The sequence below is a fragment of the Anolis carolinensis genome, chromosome 3 (assembly GCF_035594765.1).
Source record: "Anolis carolinensis isolate JA03-04 chromosome 3, rAnoCar3.1.pri, whole genome shotgun sequence".
NCBI lineage: Eukaryota > Metazoa > Chordata > Lepidosauria > Squamata > Dactyloidae > Anolis > Anolis carolinensis.
This window is the reverse complement of record NC_085843.1, coordinates 161,618,210-161,640,503: the sequence shown is the minus strand read 5'-3', so window position 1 is coordinate 161,640,503 and position 22,294 is coordinate 161,618,210. Positions and strand designations below refer to the sequence as shown.

Below are 22,294 nucleotides of genomic sequence, written 5' to 3'. Positions count from 1 at the left end.
CATAGTTCAGTTATGGATATGGATGTAGCTTCTCTCTGTGTTGAGTACACAGGGTATCATTCTTAATCAATAGTCCAAAGTCTTTAAGTATAGTTGTACTCACTGAAGTCCACAAGCATACATTCACCCATTGAAGACTCTAAACAGCAACATGTCATGCATTCACCTTCACTGAGGTCTGATGCAAAACCTGAATACAAAATGGAGTCCTGAGTCTGAACATGCTCAGTACAATCACATGTCTATAACTGCTCCCACACCAAAGAGGTACAGTCAAACTGGCAAATCAACATACACATAGAATACAGGTTAGCAAATATATACATTAATAAACAAATAGTGAAAGGCTTGGTACCCATGATTTTAACATTTTATTTTTGTATGTTGATCTTTTATGACTGTTTTTTATTGATGTTGATGTTTTATTGTTGATTGATTTGCTTATTGTTTTGCATTTGCTTTTATACTGTTGTCTGGGCATGGCCCCATATAAGCTGCCCCGAGTCCCTTTGGGGAGATGGGGCAGGGTATAAGAATAAAGTTGTTATTATTATTATTATTGCTATTTCCAACAGGAACAGATCTAAAAACCAAGACACCGAGAATTTTTGTTGCATTTGTATTGGCTGTGGCTGTGTTGTCTTGAAATTAAAGTTTTAGTCCAATGTATCTGGACGACGCTGGGATGGAGAAAGCTATTCTGTTCATTGCCTCTCCTGGCTTTAGCACAATTGCCATTCACTTATGATTCAGTTACTATATATATGTACAGTATATGAAAAATGGGCTTTCTCACTGTTAATTATGAAGCAGCTTCCAATCTCATACCTTTCCATAACCAGCAAGGGACTGAGTTATGCATATAGTCAGCTGGAACTCAGCAGTTATATGTAATTACATCTAGAAAATATATTGAGATGATGTTGTGTGCTGTTGACAGTATAAGAGAATTTCTGTCATTGTTGCTAGTTATGGCGTTATTACTGTAACAAATAAGTAAATGTAATGTCCCTTATACTCTGCTGTGGGATATAATGCACCCAGAGTGCTAAATATTAACATAATTAACTATCTGGTGCCAGCCAACACTACAGATGGAAAATAAGTTTTATGTGAACTATTTCTTGTATAATATTGCATTCTGAGGCTCTCAATTCAGTTTGTCACTCTCCTTGGGATTAAACTACCACCAGTGAATTGGTTATGCCACTTCGGTATATTCAAATTTGAATGCAGATTTATATACGATGATGTGTATTTCTATAAATTATTATGAAATATCTCATTATTGGAAATTTTATGTTTTTCAGAAGCTGGTATACCAAAACCTAGTAGGAGGAAGAGGAGTCATATGTTGAAGATTGGCCATGGTGGGATTCTGGATAGCACTGCTGCAGGAGTGTTAGGTAACTTACATATTAAAATAAGTAGTTTATTTAAGTAGTGATTTAATTTAGTGTACGAGGGTTATCCAGAAAGTAGATTACGTTTTGGAATTAAAAATGAACAAAGTATAGGAGAAAACATTTACCATATGTAGTTGAAAGCCACACCCAAATACCACTTCTCAACATAGCCGCCATTCAAATCTAGGCACTTACCATAGCAATGAATGAGCTTGGCAACTCCTTCCCCACAAAACTTTGCCGCTTGTGTCTTCAACACAGCGTTCTGGCGACGATGCACAGCTGCGGGAAGGGGTGACCAGCTGGTTAAGGATGCAAATGGCAGAGTTTTGTGGGGAAGGAGTTGCCAAGCTCATTCATCGCTATGATAAGTGCCTAGATTTGAATGGCGACTGTGTTGAGAAGTGGTATTTGGGTGTGGCTTTCAACTGCATATGGTAAATGTTTTCTCCTATATTTTGTTCATTTTTAATTCCAAAATGTAATTGACTTTCTGGATAACCCTCGTATATGTGCTCTGGAACACGTACTGTACATGGCTTCAGGAATCTCTTTTTTCTATTCCTACATTTTAACAACAGATTTCTCTGTTTACTCTTAGTGCCGTTGAACACATAAGAAATCTTTGGAATGTATTTGTTGTTGTATCTTGAGAGTGTCTAAATAAGATTTGCAGAACTGAGGGTTTGTAAAGTTCTCAGGTGTATATTGTTGTGGTGGTTGTGTGCTGTCAGGGTGTTGCCTGCTTATGTAGACCCTAAGATGATACTTTCATAGGGTTTTCTGGGGCTGATAGTACGTGACTCAACTAAAGTCACCCACTGGGTTTTCATGACGGAGTGGGGAATCAAACCTTGGTCTCCAGAGTAGTCCAATGTTCAAAACTATGTCACACTGGCTTTTTTATCAAGCTTCTCGGTCTCATAGAATCATAGAGTTGGAAGAGACCTCGTGGGCCATCCAGACAATCCCCTGCCAAGAAGCAGGAAATTGCATTCAAAGCACCTCTGACAGATGGCATCCAGTCTCTGCCTAAAAGCCTCCAAATAAGGAGCCTCCGCCACACTCCGGGGCAGAGATTTTCACTGCTAAACAGCTCTCACAGTGAGGAAGTTCTTTCTCATGTTCAGGTGGAATCTCCTTTCCTGATGTTTAAAGCTATTGTTCCGCGTCCCAGTCTCCAGGGCAGCAGAAAACAAGCTTGCTCCCTCCTCCCTATGACTTCCCCTCCTCTCAGCCTTCTCTTCTGCATGCTAAACATGTCCAGCTCTTCAAGCCACTCCTCATAGGGCTTGTTCTCATTTTCATCGCCCTCCTCTGGACACATTCCAGCTTATCAACATGTCTCTTCAATTGCGGTGCACAGAATTGGACACAGTATTCCAGGTGTGGTCTCGCCAAGGCAGAATAGAGGGGCAGTATGACTAGATGTAGACACTGTTATACAGGCCAAAATCCCATTGGCTTTTTTAGCCACTGCATCACATTGTTGGCTCATGTTTAACTTGTTGTCCACAAGGACTCCCAAGATCTTTTTCACGCGTACTACTGTCGAGCCAGCCGTCCCCCATTCTGTATCTTTGCATTTTATTTTTTCTGCTTAAGTGGAGTATCTTGCATTTGTCCCTGTTGAACTTCATTTTGTTAGTTTCGGACCATATCTCTAGTCTGTTAAGATCGTTTTGAATTCTGCTCCTGTCTTCTGGAGTGTTAGCTATCCCTCCCAGTTTGGTGTTGTCTGCAAACTTGATGATCATGCCTTCTAAGCCTTCATCTAAGTCATTAATAAAGATGTTGAACAGAACTGGGCCCAGGACCCTTTGGGTTTGTTCACTTAGCCAATTACAGATCCACCTAACTGTGGTTTTGTCTAGCCCACATTTGACTAGTTTGTTTGCCTCTGACTTTGATGCAGTAGTCGTACACAGCAAGAATTTGTCCAGAGGAGGACAACAGGGATGCTGAAGGAACTGAAAGTAAAGTTTTGTGAAGAATGGTTGAGGAAGTTGGGTATATCTTCAACTGTTGTGGAGATCCCATAACCATCAAGTTTGTTCCTACTGTGTTATAATGCTTCCAATAATTAACTCTCAAGTATTTTGGTGTGCTGCAGTGCTCCAGTGGGATTCCTTCCCAGGTAATCCTCAGAGCTCGAGATGCTTGACTGTGGAGTAAAATCAGGTTAACTGGTTTTGCCATGTGTTAGGGACCAGAAATCCTTGAACATCGTGTGGACGTCCAGGAGTGACTTTTGGTCTGATTTGGGATATGTGGCCTGTGTACACATGTTCTCTATGTTTTATTTATATACAATGATCAAGAAATCCAGGCATTGTTATATTTGCTAGGCAAAAATTGTGGCTTTATAGACACATTTAGGGCTGTTGAGAGTTTGTGGTTTCCATAGCAGTCAAGGAAGATTCTGTAGGTGAACTATAAAATCAGGATCTATAGTCTTAGCACCACAGGGGGCTAGAAAACAAAAAGTTCAGCATACAATTGTTTCATTGGATAATACTTCAAATCACATAGTTTCCTGTAAATCAGACTAACAAAGTTACGACTATCCAGACAAAGAAGTAATTTGCAGTCACGTCTTGTTGTTTTTTTAAAAGTAAAAAATAACTAAGGTGAGCTTTAAAAAGAAGCAAACACCAGGCACCTTAGAGGAGACTTTTAAAGGTTTTAAACATTTTTTCAGAAGGGTTTTTTGGTGTTTATTGTGATTCTTTAAAGTCACCTGAGACTAATGGATCACTATAACCTCACACAGTTTAACATCCAATTTTTAAAAGTTGACATTGCTTACCCTATTATGGAAATTTTTAACAGTTTGATGTATATTTCCCTGGGTGTATAACAATTCCATAGATTAAAGGAAATAGTCCTGATACAGTTGGGCTTTTCACTGCATTACTGCACCTGTGAACTGGATATCTCTGCAAAAGGTTTAAGAGATGCAAGAAGCAAAAGCAATTGTTATCCCGAGATGTAGGGGGGAAATATCTTCTCTTGTGAATAGATGAAGGAGAGAGAGAGAGATGACTTTCAGCTTTGCACATTCTGTAATAGATTGAATTGAAGACTGACAACTAGCTGTCAGGTCATGTTAACATGTGAAACTTGTTTGATTGAATAGCTGAATTATTTTGAACTGTGTTTTGGATTTGATTGAATCTTATGAACTTGAGTACTGTGGATGTATTCATGTGTCTCAATAAATCTCAGTATTTTGTAACAGAGTGCTCTCTAATTTCCTGAAATGTAAAGTAATTTCCTGTAATATTGAGTTGTATAGCAACTTGGCACTTTTATGTGTTTTTCTTTTCTTTATGAAAAGAATCTGCTTTTCTTCAGGGTCTTTGTGCAGTCTCACATGGAAACAAACTGAAAGCTATTCCCTCCTAACTACTTCCAAACAAGGAGAAAAACTGCTCTGAAAAACCCTTGTTGTTTCCAAAATGTTTGTTTATATTAAGTACCAGTGGGCAGGAGCAGGAGATCATTCATGGAATACTGTTTTAGTTTGCTAAATACATTTGTTTTGATCTCAGCTGGTCACCAGTTTTAGCTAAAAAAGGTTAAAGACCTTATAAAATTACAACTCCCATAATTCCACAGCATTAAGCCATGTCAGTTAGAGTGGTATTAAACAGCATTAATTCTACAGTGTAGATGCACCCTAAGAGGGAAGACTAAAATGACATTAGATTGGAATAAGGGCAGATCTTATGACTTATAGTAAGAAGAAGACTCCCTGTTAAAATTCAGCCATCTTGGTTCCCATTATTGAGATAAAGGCAGGATAGAAATTAATAATAATAATAATAATAATAATAATAATAATAATAATAATAATAATAATAATAATTCTTGTGTTATTCAATGCTCTAAATGGCTTGGGACCTTAACTCTTGAAGGGTAACCCCTTTGTATACCTGCCTGAGGTCTGGAGAAGCCCACATCTATTTCCCATCAGTGAGAGATTTACATCTCTATCTGCAGTACTTTTATTTAACAAGTAAAGAGAATATTCAGGCTGGATCTCCACTGCCCTATATTCCTGGATCTGATCTCAGATTATCTGGCAATGCAGACTGATATATTCCAGTTCAAAGCAGATAATCTGGGATCAGATCCAGGAATATAGGGCAGTGGAGATCCAGCCTCAGTTACACAATGACCAACTCAAAACCAACATACGTCACATTTGCTTGTCCAGGTTCTATCTTAATGTCTCCGATAGTTTAGTCCAGGACTACGGCAGTTTTCATGTTATAAGAGAAATACGAGTTATGGGATCTCTGGGGTTGGTGTCTGAGTCTGGATATATTATATCCCAGGACCCACTTGGACCATGTGACACTCCGTACATAAGAAAAGGAATATCCTGCAGTGCTAAAACTGTATACTTTAAGCTATTTTACAAATGACTTGGTTTTGGTCAGGACAAAGTACAATTGGTCCTCTGTGTCTGTGGATTTTGCATCCATGGTTTCAATCATTCATGGCTTGAAATATATATATACAGTGTTCCCTTCCTACTTTGCAGTTCGCTTTTTTCTCCCTCACGGCTTTGCGTATTTTTTCTGAGAGGTGCGCATACGTAAAAGGTGACAGTTTCCCTTTTGCGCATGCACCCTCCCTCTCGTCGGCGTCCAGCCGGGCCACTCTGGATGCCGACGAGAGGGAGGTGCATGCACAAAAGGGAAACTGGCAGGCGCCAGAGAGGAAGAAGCTCAGGAAGAAGGCTTGCGAAGGGGAGAAAGGCCACCTAACTACTAATATAAAGTGTAAATATTGAAATAAATATAGTGCCCCTACTTAGCGGAATTTCACTTATTGCGGGTGGTCCGGGATAAGTGAGGGAACACTGTATATATTTTTTAAAAAACTCAGAAAGCAAACCTTGATTTTACCATTTTATATAAGGAACACAATTTTACCTAACCATCATATATCATGAGATTTGAACATTCATGCATTTGAATCTCGGAATCAAATCCTGGCAGATACTATGTGTACAACTCTGAACAATTCCATTAGAATATCAATAGGGTAAGACAAATAGTTTCTATATTGTCATTACTATTATTATGATAAAATGTGGTTACTGCTTGCCTTGTGACAATGGTTTAAATTCAGTGTAATGCTTACTGAGGAAGATAATTCAATAGTAGCTGGGTTTTGCTCTAAATCTCCAAGTGGTAGTACATTTGTTTTTGTGGTTTCTAAGCACTTTACAGCTTGAGCAACTGGCAGCTGTGTTGGATTACTTTGTTTCAATTTTATTATTAGGCATTGAAATATAAAACATAGCCAATAAAAAAATCAATATTCATCATATAGTACAGTAAAACATAACCTGCCTAAATATCCTAAAAGCACCAGATCCTGTTTAATCATGGAAACTAAGCAGGGCCAGCCCTAGTTAGCACTTGAATAAGCAACTGCTATCCAATACCTGGTAGTGTAGACTGTATTTTAAAGGAACTGATAAAGCCACCTTTGAGAAATTCTTGTCTCAAAAAGTCATGGGATTACAATAAATTAACAGGCAAGTGAAGGGTTAGGGTTAAAGATTTTTAAAAAAAATAAAATTAAATAATGTATCAGAATATCAATAATACATGTTGACCATTGCCTAGAACTAGATGCCTGCATGTATTGCTCAGTACCATTGGTGCTAGCAGAATTGGGCAAAGACTGCCAAACCTTCAAAAGACCATTATGCATAATTATGCACATGTCATCAATTTGTTGCTCTCTTGCACTGGAGTAAGTTATCATTTTTATCTTTTAAGGATTAGGCATTAGGAGAAGATGCAGAGATGTGTCAAAGTCTTTCTGACTGATGATATATTACAAGTGACCGTTGTAGTCAATACAGAGCTAAGAGTCCCAATTTTTAAAGTCTTGTTTCTTTTTCTTAACAGTGGTTGGAGTTGGAAAAGGAACTAAAATGCTAAGTGGCATGTTGGCTGGTTCTAAGGTAAGGAGGTTGTTGGCAACCTCTCTTCTGTGTACCTGTGGGTTTTTTTTTAATGCTTTGCGATTTCTTTCATGTTGTTTGGTAAGGAAGGCTGATAGTGATATCATTACCAAAATGGTAAAACTTATTTATTTATTTATTTATTTCCAATATTTCTATCCCGCCCTTCTCACCCGAAGGGACTCAGGGCGGCGTACAATTGGCAACAATTCGATGCCGACACATCATTAAAAACCACAACATATAAAAATGTATTACAACCAATTAAATATAGTATAAAATAAAACATATGCTTAAAATCCGTTCGTCCAATATCCTCCTACTTTATCCATATAACAGTCTGGGTCTTCTTTGTCATTTATTCGTTAAAAGCCTGGGCACGTAGCCATGTTTTTAAGGCTTTTCTAAAACTCAAAAGGGTTGGGGCTTGCCGTATTTCTCTGGGGAGGGTGTTCCCCAGAGAGAACTTCATAGTAATGTATGGCATCAAGTATGCAGATTAAAAACATGGTGGCATCTCTTCAACTGTTGGTGTTGGTGTGTGCCTTCATGTCATTTTTGGCTAAGGTGATTCTGTCATGGCGTTTTCTAGGACTGAGTGTGAATTTCCTAAGGTCACCCAATGATTTTCCAGGGCTAAGCAAAAAAACCCCCTCATGATCGAAGCACCACATTATGCCTCTCTAAAGGGATTGTAAGCACAGAACATGGTTTGGTAGCACTGGATGGCCACCATAACAATGATGATGATGATGTTGATGATGATGATGATGATAGATAGATAGATAGATAGATAGATAGATAGATAGATAGATAGAAAACAACAGGAAAAACTCAGCCATTATCAGGACCTCAAGATCGAACTGCAAAGGCTCTGGCATAAACCAGTGCAGGTAGTCCCTGTAGTGATCGGCACACTGGGTGCCGTGCCAAAAGATCTCAGCTGGCATTTGGAAACAATAGACATTGACCAAATTACGATCTGTCAACTGCAAAAGGCCACCTTACTGGGATCTGCACTCATCATCCGAAAATAGATCACACAGTCCTAAATACTTGGGAAGTGTCCGACTTGTGATTTTGTGATACAAAATCCAGCATATAGATCTCGTTTGCTGTGTCATATTATATCTTTGTGTCAATAATAATAATAATAATAATAATAATAGCAACTTTATTCTTATGCCCCGCCACCATCTCCCCTAAGAGGTGGCTTACATATGGGGGGAAATGCCCACAAAACACTAGTACAAATAGAAACAATCAATCAAGGCAGAAACAGAATTAAAATAAGAACATAATAAAATATAACCAATAGCAATCCAGATAAAACACAATTAAATAAAACATCAGAATATAAAACAGCAGCTCAATTCTCAAACAAAACAATACTCAACAAACCGATTTCCAGTAGAACAATGATTGTGACCAGTATAAAAGGGCTAGGCATGGGATAGTGCAAATAGTGTATCATAGGGCTGGATATTGGATGAAGTGCAGAGAGCCAAATAATATTAGGGAACCTAGAAACTGGGCATTTATAACTAGGGACTAGGCATTCTCAAATGCAAGCTGAAACAGCGAGGTTTTCAAATTCCTGCGAAAGGAGGATATTGTAAAGGCTTGCCTAATATCCATTGGAAGGGAGTAGAAAAGTCTGGGGGGTTCCTTTGTCCCCACCAACCGTGCTTGTGTTGGTGGTGGGAGCGAGAGGAGGGCCTCCTCGGCAGATCTTAGAGCCCGCACCAGTTCATAGGGAGAGATGTGATCTCAAAAATAGGCAGGACCCAAACTGTTTAAGGCTTTATAAGTCATAACCTGCACTTTGAATTGGGACTGGAAACTTATCTGCAACCCTAGCCATCCCCTCCCACCCTCCATGTTGTAGTGGTCTCTGGCTACAACATGAATCCTACTTATCTGTCCCCAGATGTCACATCATACAGCCGCCTGACCACCGCCTGACCAATGTCACTGTAGGCCATGGTGGACAGGTAGGATCTGTGTCGCAGCCGGAGACTGCAGTGAAATGGAGCACAGGAAGATATGGTGACTACCATCTCGTGTCTCTGGGTTGCCTGAGCCTGGGAAACACTGGATGGCAGTGGGGATCATTATATTTTATTCTGGAATTCGTACTACCCCCCTCACGACTTTGGTTAATGTGAGGCAAGGCCATTTTAAGCTGGCCTTATCCTATGTTACTCCAGATCAACTCCATATGGCATGTAGATGTACCCGTGGTGTAAATGGAGTCCCAGTTGTTCTCAAGAATATAGTTTTTTGTGCTTTTTTTCCATCTTGAGTTTCCTCTATAGTTAGAAAGACAATTTACATATTTCCATCAGTGCTTCTCTCTTGCTCTTGTCAGTCTGTCAACTTTTTGCTTTTTTAAGTTTCATCATTTGCATCTTATTTAGTCTTTCTCAATAATGTCTGTGTGGCTGGTATTCGGTTATTCATTTCGTTTCTCTTCTTTGTTTCCTAATCTTTCATCTTTGCTTGCTCTTTCCTCATGCTTGTCTGCTCATCCTTTGATGTCAAATCTTCTAGAAACAGAACTTCCCTCCCTTCAGATACTTCCCCATATTAGGGATATTTTTTCTGTCGTGATTTGAAAGTTTTCCATATATTTCATCATTAGATAAAATCCTGTCATTTTTAACTGTCAGCTATAGGTGACATTACCTCCCTCTCCCAGGTAATGCATCCACTTAGTGCTTTTTTTGATACCAACTCAATTATTGCAAAGCTTCCTTGGCTGATCTTGTTTCCACCTTAAGTCACTCAATTGTGTGTAAATGTTGCTGCCCATTTCATATCTTGTGCCTACCCATATTTTTATGTATTTCAGATTTTGATTTCTTTTAATCTGGTGCTATTTCCCTTGTCAATTTAGTTTGCTTATCTTGTATTCTTATGGCGTTTCTTTTGTTGTTCCTTTCCCACCAAACACATTAGCTAGCCAGAAAGTACTTAATTGATTCTCTGTCTTTCTCTGCAAAAAACGTGTTAGCTCATTGAGGTGAGTCCACAGTAGGTCATGATGTAATGCATTGATTATAACCAAGTTTTACTTTCCTATCAATTTTTTGTCTTTTTATAATTAAATTGTAAACCTTTTGAGCAAGGCCTGTCTTCTTGCATTTCTTTTTATGTAGTCCCTAGTATTTTAGCTTTCTTATAAATGATATATGTACAATTGCCCCTTCCATTCTGTTTTAGGATATGTCTTAATAGTTGTATTGGGATAATAGCCTTACTAGGAAAAATCTACTAGAGATATGCGCGAAAAAATTTCCTTCATTTCCTTCGTACTATTGTTTCGTTTTCACCGTTTGTCTACACAAAACGAATGATGACATTTTTGTAGGAAACGAGAGGTGACACGAAAATAAAAGCCACACAATCATCGTGCTTGCTTTCGTTTTCTTTTCATTTCAGCCCCGTAACAATAAGCAGGTAGGGCTGCTTTCCCATTACAGTTGATGTGTACCAATGGGTGTTAATAATAATAGTAATATAAGTAACGATAGTTACTCTGGTAGCCTAAGCTGAGTCTGGGAGATGAGTGCCTCCCAATTACATCCAATATGTATCAATGGATCTTGATGATAATATTTATATTAAAATTAAGAATATTAGTTATTCTAGCACCCTAAGCTGAGTCTGGGAGAGCAGTGCCTCCCAATTACATCTGATGTGTATCAATGGGTCTTGGTAATAACAACAACAACAACAACAACAACACTCTGAGGAAGCCCCTAACGTTTTAAAAGTTGGCGGGCTAAAAGGGGTCAAAAAGCCCTCCATGTGTGGCGATTTTCATCCCTCTAGCCCAAAAACTGAGGGGGGGGGGGAGTGAGCCTCAGAAGCCCTCCCATTGCAGCCAGTGGTCTGAAAATTTTCATTTTTTTTCGTAAGCCAGACGAAAATTCATGTCGTATAGGCAGCCCATTTTCATTAGCGGGACACAAATACGAAAATAAGACAACACGAATGAAACTGCATAAAACGAACAGCAATTCTATACGAATGTTCAACACTAAAATCTACCCATAAGCTCACATTACCTATGAAAAACTGAGAAAGGAAATTCACACAGTGACAGTCTTCCACTCATTTTTATTTAAATAAAGTCCCATTCCTTCATTCTGATTTATTATTTCCACAAATATCAATTCAGTGGAATACTCTATGAAATAGGGTACTGCCTGTATTTCTGCATGTGTCCTTGGTCTGTTCTACCAACAGAGAGGGATTTTTCAATATCTAAAGTACTGTTTCTAGGGCTGTTGGGGGCAGTTAGTATGTATGAAATATTTGGAAGAGAGTAACATGAAATCATCTTCATGGATATATTGGACCCAGCTGGTTGACATGTTACACTTACCTGTTTGATGCACTGTATAAAATTTCTAATGCGAGATTAGAAATGGCAGATTCTTGCTTGTTGGAGAAATTATCCTTGGTTAATTGAGGTCTCACTTTATATACTCTGGTTCAGTTTAATGCTTGTTTACAAATATATGTACTGACAGACAAGAAAGTGAGTTCAGCCCTCACACTCTGAGAAATAATATGGAGAATGTGATGCCCTTGTTTGGAATTAGACGAAACACCATATATATTCTGAACTTTCATGGTACATTTATGTGCAGGTTTAATAAAATTCACGGATATTTTGAATTCATTAGAAGAGCAGGCTTAATGGTTTACTTATGAGATTTGAACATGTCATGCATAGGTTTTAAACTTGTATCCAAAACATTTGTGAAGGCATGCAAGTAATTAGATTCGGATTTCCTTTTTTAATTTCCAGAACTTGGAAATAACTGATTACAAATAACTCACATTTAATTAATTTTCCCTAATGAAGTGAGGTGTAATTCGGGTACACTTAATACAGAGTAACTTCATTCTGTTTTACAGTGTAACTTTGATGTTACTTTTGAAAAACGGGAAACTAACATGTTGGTGTAATTTCAAATTAACATATTTTCTGGGTCTTAGGACTATAACGATTTACTTTCTAAGTTTCCTGAATTACAACTCTACTGACGTCTTGCCAGGTTGATGTCACTTAAGTGTGAACACATTGTTGAACTCATAGGAGATTGCAGCCAAAAATTAGGGTGTTACAAGCACTCAATGGGAAATCATAGGCAGCACTGGATTAAGCCTTAAAATCCATATAGCAGTGCGATAATTCATGTTTGTTTCTCCCTTCGCAGAATATTGTAGCTCCTTTGGGAATCAGTTTTTTCTAATTCTACAAATGATAACAGTGCCTCAGTGGCTCTTACAAACATTAAGTCTTTCTGTTCCATATTTACAATTTCAAGCCACGCATTTAACTATTGGTTAGCCTCCTTGAGTCCCTAAGGGGAGAAAGATGGGATAAAAATGATGATGATGATGATTATTATTATTATTTGTGATTGACTCTGTATTATCTGAAAAAAGTATACTGTACATTTTTTCAAGCCAAGTTAGATGTTAGCTAAGAAAACATCTGCTTCTGTAATTGCCTTTTAAAGATTTGTTTCTTTGCGTTGTACATGGTCTAGTTCCAGTTTCTATAAAAAAGTAGTTTTGCTTCCCCTCAAGTAAGTCAGGCCATAGTGATTTTAGTTTTCCCTGAGAATACAGGTCCAGTGTCAGGACTTTTTGCCCAAGTGTCATTTGGATAACTTCAGATTCAAGCTTCCAGTGGTCCCTGAGCTTAGGGATAAAAAAAAGATAAAAGGAACAAGGGAAACATTAGCCTGCCATGGTCTTGCACAGCTCAGAGTCTTTTCAGTCAATTAACCACCCATGGATACCATTTTTAATTAGTGGACTGAAATAAAATTGGAACTAGTCTTCTCTGATACAGGCTTGCTTTCAAAAGAATTCTTAAGGGAGAGTATCTCACTTTTTTGTGGAGTGAGTCTATTGACTGTTTTGTGATGCTCTTTGCTAGTTACTCTTTCCATGATTTTCAAATAGTATGAGTCCATTTCTAACTTGGGAACTCATCTCATGAGTTGTTGGAAAATGGAGGAAACCGCTTATCTCATTCCCTCCCTTATTTCCCCCGCTTCTGGGCTGGCCAGCCATCCTACTTTGTTTCCATAACGAAGTCCGTCTTTTCCTCACTTTCTGTCGTTTTGAGTTGGGTAACACGCAACTCCTGAAGACAGCTTACATCATGTGATGTCTTCCGTGGGGTTCCATTTCCAAAGTGCATGAAAATTACGCCCTAAAGTCATGGGATGAAGTCTTTGGATTCCTTTCTTATTTAAAAGGGTGCACTTGTGGTCAGTTTTCAAGTGTATATGCACAAGGAAAGTCTAGAAAAGGTGACTCCACTACACTTTGAAGCAGCATATGTTATGGTTGAGCCTCATGGCTCTACTACTGGGAGACGTGGGCGTAAGACTCCTCGAGAGTCAGATACTCTCGAGGAGCGAGAAAGGAAGCGGCTGCGAGATATCTTTGCAGAACCATCTGACGAGGAGGTGTTCCAGTTCTGATGAGGAAAGTGATGAGGAAACGCCCGGGCTAAGGAGAACAGCTGATAGCGATGAGGACTTGTAACTGGCATAAAATGGGGTTTGGGAGCAATAGCAAATTGCGTTGGGCAAGGTAATCTGGACGAACGCTTGGGATCTGTGTGGGAAGTTTTCCTGAAGACGGGTGTGATTCGTTTGCTGACTACGTAAGTTATCCTGGACATTGGGCTCAGACGGCGGGAGGAATTGTGTGGGGTTTTGTTGTGCAACCTCTGCTTAATCTTAATAGCTTTGACCTTCCGTCGTCTTCTTGACGGACGCCATCTGCTTACTCTGGACTTACGGACTGACTGACTACGGCCTCGGATTCTCCTACCTGTGTCTATCGTTGGAACTGGTGAACTACAAACGTCTGCATCTACCTTACGACCTTCGGAACGGATTGGGACTTCGCTGACTGCTTCTGCCCTCGTCTGCTGTGTTTGTATCGGGAAATTGCCTGCTGTGTGGAGGAGTAACCTCTAAGTTACTCAAACATAGCTCTTGGCAGCAGAGAAGCATCTGCTGCCAATTAGTTGCATTCCTTTGAACTTTTTGTTCACCAGCTTCTGTTTTGTTTATTCCCAGGCTGAAGCAAGCTGTTTTGATTTAACCCGGATTAAACTCCGGTTTAATCCAGTTTATCTTTTGAACGTTTTTCTTGTCTCTTTTTACTTTTAAGGCCAGTGTTTGCCTAGCCCTTGTCTTTTACGGGCATTTTTGGTTCTGTAACTCCAATAAACTTTGTTATCTTTTATCTTGTGGCGTTCTGTCTTTGACAGATTGCCCAACGCCCGTAAAAAAGTTTTTCTGTAGTAGTTAATTACGTCAAGAAGACGATGGAGGAGTTAAAGGCTCGTTTTGATCAATTACAGGCTGCTTTTTACGCTGCACAAGCAGCACAGCCAGCTAAAGGACATGTTATGACTCCCGAACGCTTTGATGGGTCTAGGAGCAAACTGCCAACTTTTTTGGCACAAATTGAACTTTATTTTTCCCAGCTTAGTGCACAAGCTTTTCCTACGGACACTAGCAAGGTGGCATTTATTTTGAGTTTGTTGACTGGTCCTGCAGGACAATGGGCCACTAATTTGATTTTGGGAAATGACCCAGTCAAGGACAATTTGAGTGATTTCAAAAAACTACTAACTGACACTTTTGGGGATCCCCTCCGTACGGAGAATGCTAGTTGGGCTCTGTATCGGTTGAAACAGGGAAAGGGGACTGTTTTGGATTATTTAAATAAGTTTAATTCGTACCGTCATCAGTTAGACTGGGGGGAAAATGCATTTATGCTTTTGTTTACTGCTGGTTTAAATGATTACCTCCAGGACGAATTGGCACGCTTGGAGCCGGCGGAAAATTGGGATGCCTTAATATCTAAAGTGTTGCGTTTGGACGCCAGGTTCGAGTCCCGTAAACAATCTAAAGCAATGTGTGCGCCACCTATGTTTGAATCTAAGGCACCTGTGGTAAAGGGGGACGAGTCTATGGAACTCGGGGTGTTTAAAAAACTGTCTATAGCAGAAAAGAACCGTAGGAGACAACTGGGGTTGTGTTTGTATTGTGGAAATGCTGGGCATTTCGCCAGAAATTGTAATGTAAAACTTTCCCAGCTTTCGGGAAAAGGGCCAGCCCTAGTGCGACGTGAGTCCAACGCATTAGGGCTTTTAAAGCAGTCAACTGAGGGGAAGAAACATGTCTTTGTACCCATTTCGTTATCTGTTGGGGGAAAAGAACTTGTTTCTACTTTGGCACTGCTGGACTCAGGGGCTACGGTCTCATATGTGGATATTGAATTTGCTAGGAAGCATGGCATTCCTGTAGTGCGTAAAGCATGCGACGTATGGGTGGAAGGAGCGGATAGGAGACTATTGGAGACTGGGGTGGTTAACCATGAGACCTCAGAAGTAATGTGGGAAGTACAGGGAGTAACGGGAACGTTTGTTTGGGATATTACGAGCTTACCCAGATACGATGTGATCCTGGGAATGGATTGGCTAGCTTTAGTAAATCCACAAGTGGACTGGGTGACGCGTAAGATAACTTTTAGGAGGCAGGAATGTTTTACTCTAAACTCTACTCAGCCTGATATGGAGGGAGTGCCTGCTGAGTATGGGGAATTCGCAGACGTATTCTGTAAGAAGGAAGCGGATAAGCTACCGCCACATAGACCATACGATTGCGCCATTAGACTAGCGGAAGGTGCAAAATTGCCAGCAGGAAGGTTGTACGCCTTGACAGTACCAGAAAGGCAAGCTTTAAGAGAGTTCCTCGATGAGAACTTAGCTAAGGGGTTTATTCGCCCATCTAGCTCTCCAACTGCTGCTCCTGTGTTCTTTGTTGCCAAAAAGACAGGGGACCTCAGGTTGGTTTGTGATTACCGGGTCCTTAACAAACACACCATTCGGGACAGGTACCCGCTACCTTTAATCTCGGAATTACTATCGAGGGTGCAAGGGGCTAAGGTCTTTACCAAGCTTGACCTGCGGGGGGCGTATAACTTGATTAGAATACGGGAAGGTGATGAATGGAAGACGGCATTTAACACGTGTTTCGGATGCCACGAGTTCCGTGTAATGCCTTTCGGACTTTGCAATGCGCCTGCGGTCTTCCAGAGGTTCATAAACGATGTATTTAGAGACTTAATTGACCAATTTGTGGTGATTTATTTGGATGATATCTTAATTTTTTCTAAGGATGAAAGAGAACATCGTCAGCATGTTAAGCAGGTACTACATCGTCTGCGGGCTAATGGGCTCTTCGCTAAGGCTTCTAAATGCGTTTTTCATGTGCCTGAAGTTGAGTTCCTAGGTCATGTAGTTTCAGGAAGGGAACTCAAAATGGATCCACATAAAGTTGACGCAGTCAACTCATGGCAAGAGCTCAAGACTAAGAAAGATGTTCAGAGGTTCTTAGGATTCGCTAATTACTACCGGGAGTTTATCCCAAACTTTGCCAAACTCACGGTACCTTTAACGCAGCTCCTGCGTAAGAAACAGCCATTTGTGTGGGGGCGGGAAGCTCACGATGCGTTTTTACAATTAAAGTCTAGCTTTCAGGCAGACAACATACTAATACATCCAGATGTGGACAAACCGTTCGTAGTAGAAGCAGACGCTTCTAGCTACGCGTTGGGGGCTGTATTGTCTCAAAGAGATTCATCAGGGACTTTGCGTCCCTGTGGATTTTACTCTCGGCAACTAACACCATTTGAGCAAAACTATACCATATGGGAGAAAGAATTATTGGCGATCAAGGTGGCGTTTGAGGTGTGGCGGCACTGGCTAGAGGGGGCGCGGCACCAAATCGTGGTCAGGTCTGATCACAAGAATTTGGAACATTTGCAAACGGCCAAGAAGTTAAACCAACGTCAAATCCGATGGGCTTTGTTTTTCTCCAGGTTTAATTTCAAAGTTCAATTCGTGGAAGGGAAGGCAAACTTGCGGGCCGATGCATTGTCCCGCAAGCCTGAGTTTAAGACTAATGAGCAGGTAGTGTGCCAGACCATTTTGCCTACTGCCTCTTTATGTGTTGTGGAAAATGAGGTCGGGTTACATGATCAAATCATAGAGGCTCAGAAAGAAGATGTTTGGACTCAAGAGCAACTCATGCTGTTGTCAGCAGGGAATCGTACAATACTGCCTCACTTGGAAGATCAGAATGGAGTATTGGTACGCAGGGGACAGGTCTATGTACCGGTGGGGGCACTCAGGTTGGAGGTTATTAGAGCCCACCATGACGAACCCATGGCTGGGCATTTTGGCAGATTTAAGACCGTGCAGCTCATCACCAGGAACTACTGGTGGCCAAAGATGCGGCAAGACATTCTTCGCCTTTGTGATAGTTGCGCTGTTTGCCAGCAGAGTAAGACGCCTGTTGGGCGCCCTAGAGGGTTGTTGTCGTCTCTGCCTGTTCCTGAGAGACCATGGCAAATTATTTCCATGGATTTCATTTCTGATTTGCCTAAGTCTGGGGGTTACACATGTATTTGGGTGGTGGTGGATTTATTTTCTAAACTGGCTCATTTTATTCCTTGTTCGACCATTCCGGCGGCCCCTACGTTGGCTTTATTGTTTACTAAACACATTTATCGTTTGCACGGAGCTCCTGAGGTGATTATTTCTGATAGGGCTCCACAATTTGTGTCACGTTTTTGGAGACACTTCCATGAGTGTTTAGGTACTAAATTGAACGTCTCCTCAGCGTTTCATCCACAAACGGATGGTCAATCGGAAAGGGTTAATGGGTTGTTGGAGCAATATTTACGTTGTTTTTGTTTAGATCAACCCACTGCTTGGGTAAAATGGCTACCGGTGGCTGAGTTCGCCTACAACAACGCTGTGCACACGTCTAGTCAGCATACTCCATTTGAACTGACTTACGGTTTTCATCCGCGGGGAGGTGTGGCGCCGTCAACCAATGTGGTTTCCTCTGACCCGGTGTACCGTTCCTCTGAAATGGCTGCGTTGCATGATGTTGCCCGTCGTTTACTATTGGAAGCCAAGGCAACGCAAAAGACTCAGGCCGACCGTCATAGGCAGGCAGGGGAAGAGTTGGAAGAAGGAGATTTAATGTGGTTATCTTCCAAGTACATTAAACAGGCTGGGGGAAAGTTTGCGCCACGGTATTTGGGACCCTTTCCTATTGTTAAAAAGATTTCTTCCGTAGCATTTCGTTTGCGTTTACCTTCTACTTTTAAAATCCATCCAGTTTTCCATCGTTCTCTGTTAAAGTTAGATACCTCCGGTCGTCGTGGTGCTGTAGCTGAGGACATCACTGCCGTCTCTCCGCCTTCGGAGGAGGAGGCCTTTGTGAGAGGGGATAGTGTTATGGTTGAGCCTCATGGCTCTACTACTGGGAGACGTGGGCGTAAGACTCCTCGAGAGTCAGATACTCTCGAGGAGCGAGAAAGGAAGCGGCTGCGAGATATCTTTGCAGAACCATCTGACGAGGATTCTTTTGAAGGGTTTACTGAGAGAATGGAGGAAGAGATGGTTAGCTCGGAAGAGGATGACATGGAATGGACTCGTGTAAGGGAGGATTTGGGTGCCACTGGCAATGATAGTATGGAAGGCGATTGGGGACCTTCAGGATTAGACCCGTGGACAAGCTGGAGGGATGGGACGGGATCCACAGCTGGGGATGCTGTGGGGCGTAGTCAAAGGTGTTCCAGTTCTGATGAGGAAAGTGATGAGGAAACGCCCGGGCTAAGGAGAACAGCTGATAGCGATGAGGACTTGTAACTGGCATAAAATGGGGTTTGGGAGCAATAGCAAATTGCGTTGGGCAAGGTAATCTGGACGAACGCTTGGGATCTGTGTGGGAAGTTTTCCTGAAGACGGGTGTGATTCGTTTGCTGACTACGTAAGTTATCCTGGACATTGGGCTCAGACGGCGGGAGGAATTGTGTGGGGTTTTGTTGTGCAACCTCTGCTTAATCTTAATAGCTTTGACCTTCCGTCGTCTTCTTGACGGACGCCATCTGCTTACTTACGGACTGACTGACTACGGCCTCGGATTCTCCTACCTGTGTCTATCGTTGGAACTGGTGAACTACAAACGTCTGCATCTACCTTACGACCTTCGGAACGGATTGGGACTTCGCTGACTGCTTCTGCCCTCGTCTGCTGTGTTTGTATCGGGAAATTGCCTGCTGTGTGGAGGAGTAACCTCTAAGTTACTCAAACATAGCTCTTGGCAGCAGAGAAGCATCTGCTGCCAATTAGTTGCATTCCTTTGAACTTTTTGTTCACCAGCTTCTGTTTTGTTTATTCCCAGGCTGAAGCCCAGGTGTACTTGGGAGTGGCAGATCTGCTATGGGAAAGCAGGATTCTGTTCACTGTTTGGGGCCTCCTTTTCTCAGGGAAAGAGGAAGGAGTGCATTTTGAAGTCATGGTCTTTTTGAAGTTTTGACATTTTGGCGTTTTGAAATTATGTCTTGGCAGGCAGCAGTGGAAGCTGGGTCTGGCCTAAGCAGGTGCTTCTCCAAGAAGGGAGAAAGAATATGGTAATATTTGTGTGCATGAAGATGGATGCATGTTGTGTGTGAATGAAGAATGAAAATGTAACCCCCCCCCTTGTTTGTTTCTTAGCCAATGTAACTGTAGGTTGTTTGTGAATCCAGTGTAGTTGCATAGAATCTGTATGTTTGTATGTCTAAATGTTGTTCTTTGTTGTTCTGTAAAATTTCTCCTATACCTCTCAGACTGAAATTGCAATAAAAAGAACCTATGCTTTAAAGTTATTGAAAAGTTATTCATAACATTTTTGGTGTCAGAAGTGGGATATTCTGTTCAGTTTGAGCAGGATATTTTAACTTTTGTTTTAAAAGTCTTAATGACATTACTGGCTATAAAGCTAAATTTTTCATTTTCTTTTATATGCTTAAAATATTCTATTTTAAGATCTGTTCAGTGGTTGGAAAGAGATTAAAACAGTTAACTGATTGATGTACATGTTTATGTTAGACTGGTGATGGTTTAAACAAACAGCATCTGATGGTGCAATCATCAAATGATAAATATGCAAATTCTGAAAAATGCCCTTTTCTGATTTACCAGTAGGTGTCTTATTGTTTTGAGTGTCAGAGAAAGGTACCTTTTCATGGAACAGAGAACATTACGCATATAAATCCCATGCTTATTTTTGTTGGAAGAAATGTAATGGAAAATAGTGATATTTACATTGGAGTAAACAAGAATATGTTTGAGGAGTTGGTTAATTTTTATCACCATCCAAGGAGATGGAATAAATCAATTGGAGTGTTGTTCACAGTTGAGTTGGCGCTGCATCCATCTCTAAAACAACATAATAAATGTAGTGGATAAGTAGCAGGTTTATCTTACCTATTAGCTATGTCCCAGGCCCCATCTACACAGACACATAGTGTGGGAGGGGAAATGGATTAATCCAGGCACAGACAGTATTGTAGTAGAGCCTGTGAGTAACTTTACAAACAGTAGTATGGGTGCCAGAAGGGAAAAAAGGGTTACTTGGGAGTAGAAATCTGACGATGAGCAGCAGAGAAAGAGGATCCAGAACATACTTACAGCACCTACAGATGAGGAGTCATTTGAAGGATTCTCTGGGGATGATAATGTTGCAGACAGTAGTATGGGTGCCAGAAGGGGAAAAAGGGTTACTTGGCAGCAGGAATCTGATAATGAGCAGAAGAGAAAGAGGATCCGGGACATACTTACAGCACCTACAGATGAGGAGCCGTTTGAGGGATTCTCTGGGGACGATGGGTCAATGAGTGAAGGAGAAGAAAGAGACACCATGGATTGGACTAAGATAAGAGAAGTGCAAGCTATTTGTGAGGCGCCAACAACTAGTGATACCTTTATGGGGTTTTCTGGAGGTGAAGACTGGCAATCAGGGGATCCAACTGAGTCTTGGGGGGATCTAAGTCTTGACAGGAGATGGAGGAATTGGAGGGAAAGTCAAGGGAATTCAAGTGAAGAGCTGGGAGCAGTTGCGGGGGATAATGATGGGGCGGTGGTCAGTTCATCTTCTGATGATGATTTGTAGACAAAAGTGGGTTCAGGGGTGAGGGGTCTTTGCAGAAGGCAAGGTGTTGATGTGCGTTAGTGTGCCGGGTGCTGTGTATTGGGAAAGATTCTTGTAGACTTGCTGTTGCCCATTTCATGTTTGGCATTGGATTCGGATCTGCAGTTTGGACCTCCTGATCATTTGCGTGTTTTTGACATGAATCGGCTTCTCGTGAATGTGGATTTCTCTCTTTCTGGACCTGGACCGGTTGGGCTAAAGACGCTGCTTCTGCGGACACTGGAGCGACATTGTTTTGGATTTCTCCCGCTTCAACCCTGGACTTTGGCTGACAACGCTTCTCTTCCTGCGACTCCTTTTGTTAACCATTTGTTTACTGTGCCTTTTTGTTTTGCCTCAGAGCGCTTTGTTTGACTTGTTGCTCTTTGCATCCAGTTAATCTGGATTATATTTCTGTTAACCTTTTGGACCAGGTCTGGTTTGGTTTTTTGAGTTTTGACCAGTGGAACTGCATTTTAGTATCTCTGTGTTCCTTTTTCTTTTGTTTTAATAAACTCTGTTTTGAAGTCACTTTTAAGTCTGGCCCTTTAAGGTGTCTGTGATTCCAACAGACAAACTTCGGCCCTCCAGGTGTTTTGGACTTTAACTCCCACAATTCATAACAGCCAGTAGTTGTAGTTGCCAGAAGGAGGTATTTGTAATCTTTGCATGAAGGAGAAAGCAAAGAAAAAGTCGGGATAGCTGAGATTTGCCTCTGTCTATATATGCAGTGAAATGCAGTGTCAACTGTTAATGCAACTACTGCTTTGTGAATAAATACATTTAAGAATAAGCAGAATCATCCAGGG

At 41.0% G+C, this 22,294-nt stretch overlaps 1 protein-coding gene across 3 annotated transcripts in view; it reads left to right on the top strand.

The window, feature by feature from the left end:
- trub1 (TruB pseudouridine synthase family member 1) overlaps positions 1-22,294 on the top strand; it is a 58,918-nt gene that overhangs the window by 3,282 nt on the left and 33,342 nt on the right. For all 3 annotated transcript variants that reach the window (XR_010004445.1, XM_062975677.1, XM_062975676.1), the window contains exons 2-3: positions 1,311-1,406; positions 7,343-7,398. Coding sequence is in view for 2 of the 3 variants with exons in the window: in XM_062975677.1 (XP_062831747.1) it covers positions 1,311-1,406; positions 7,343-7,398 (152 nt within the window). In the remaining variant the exon portion in view is untranslated. The remainder of the gene's footprint in view (positions 1-1,310; positions 1,407-7,342; positions 7,399-22,294) is intronic.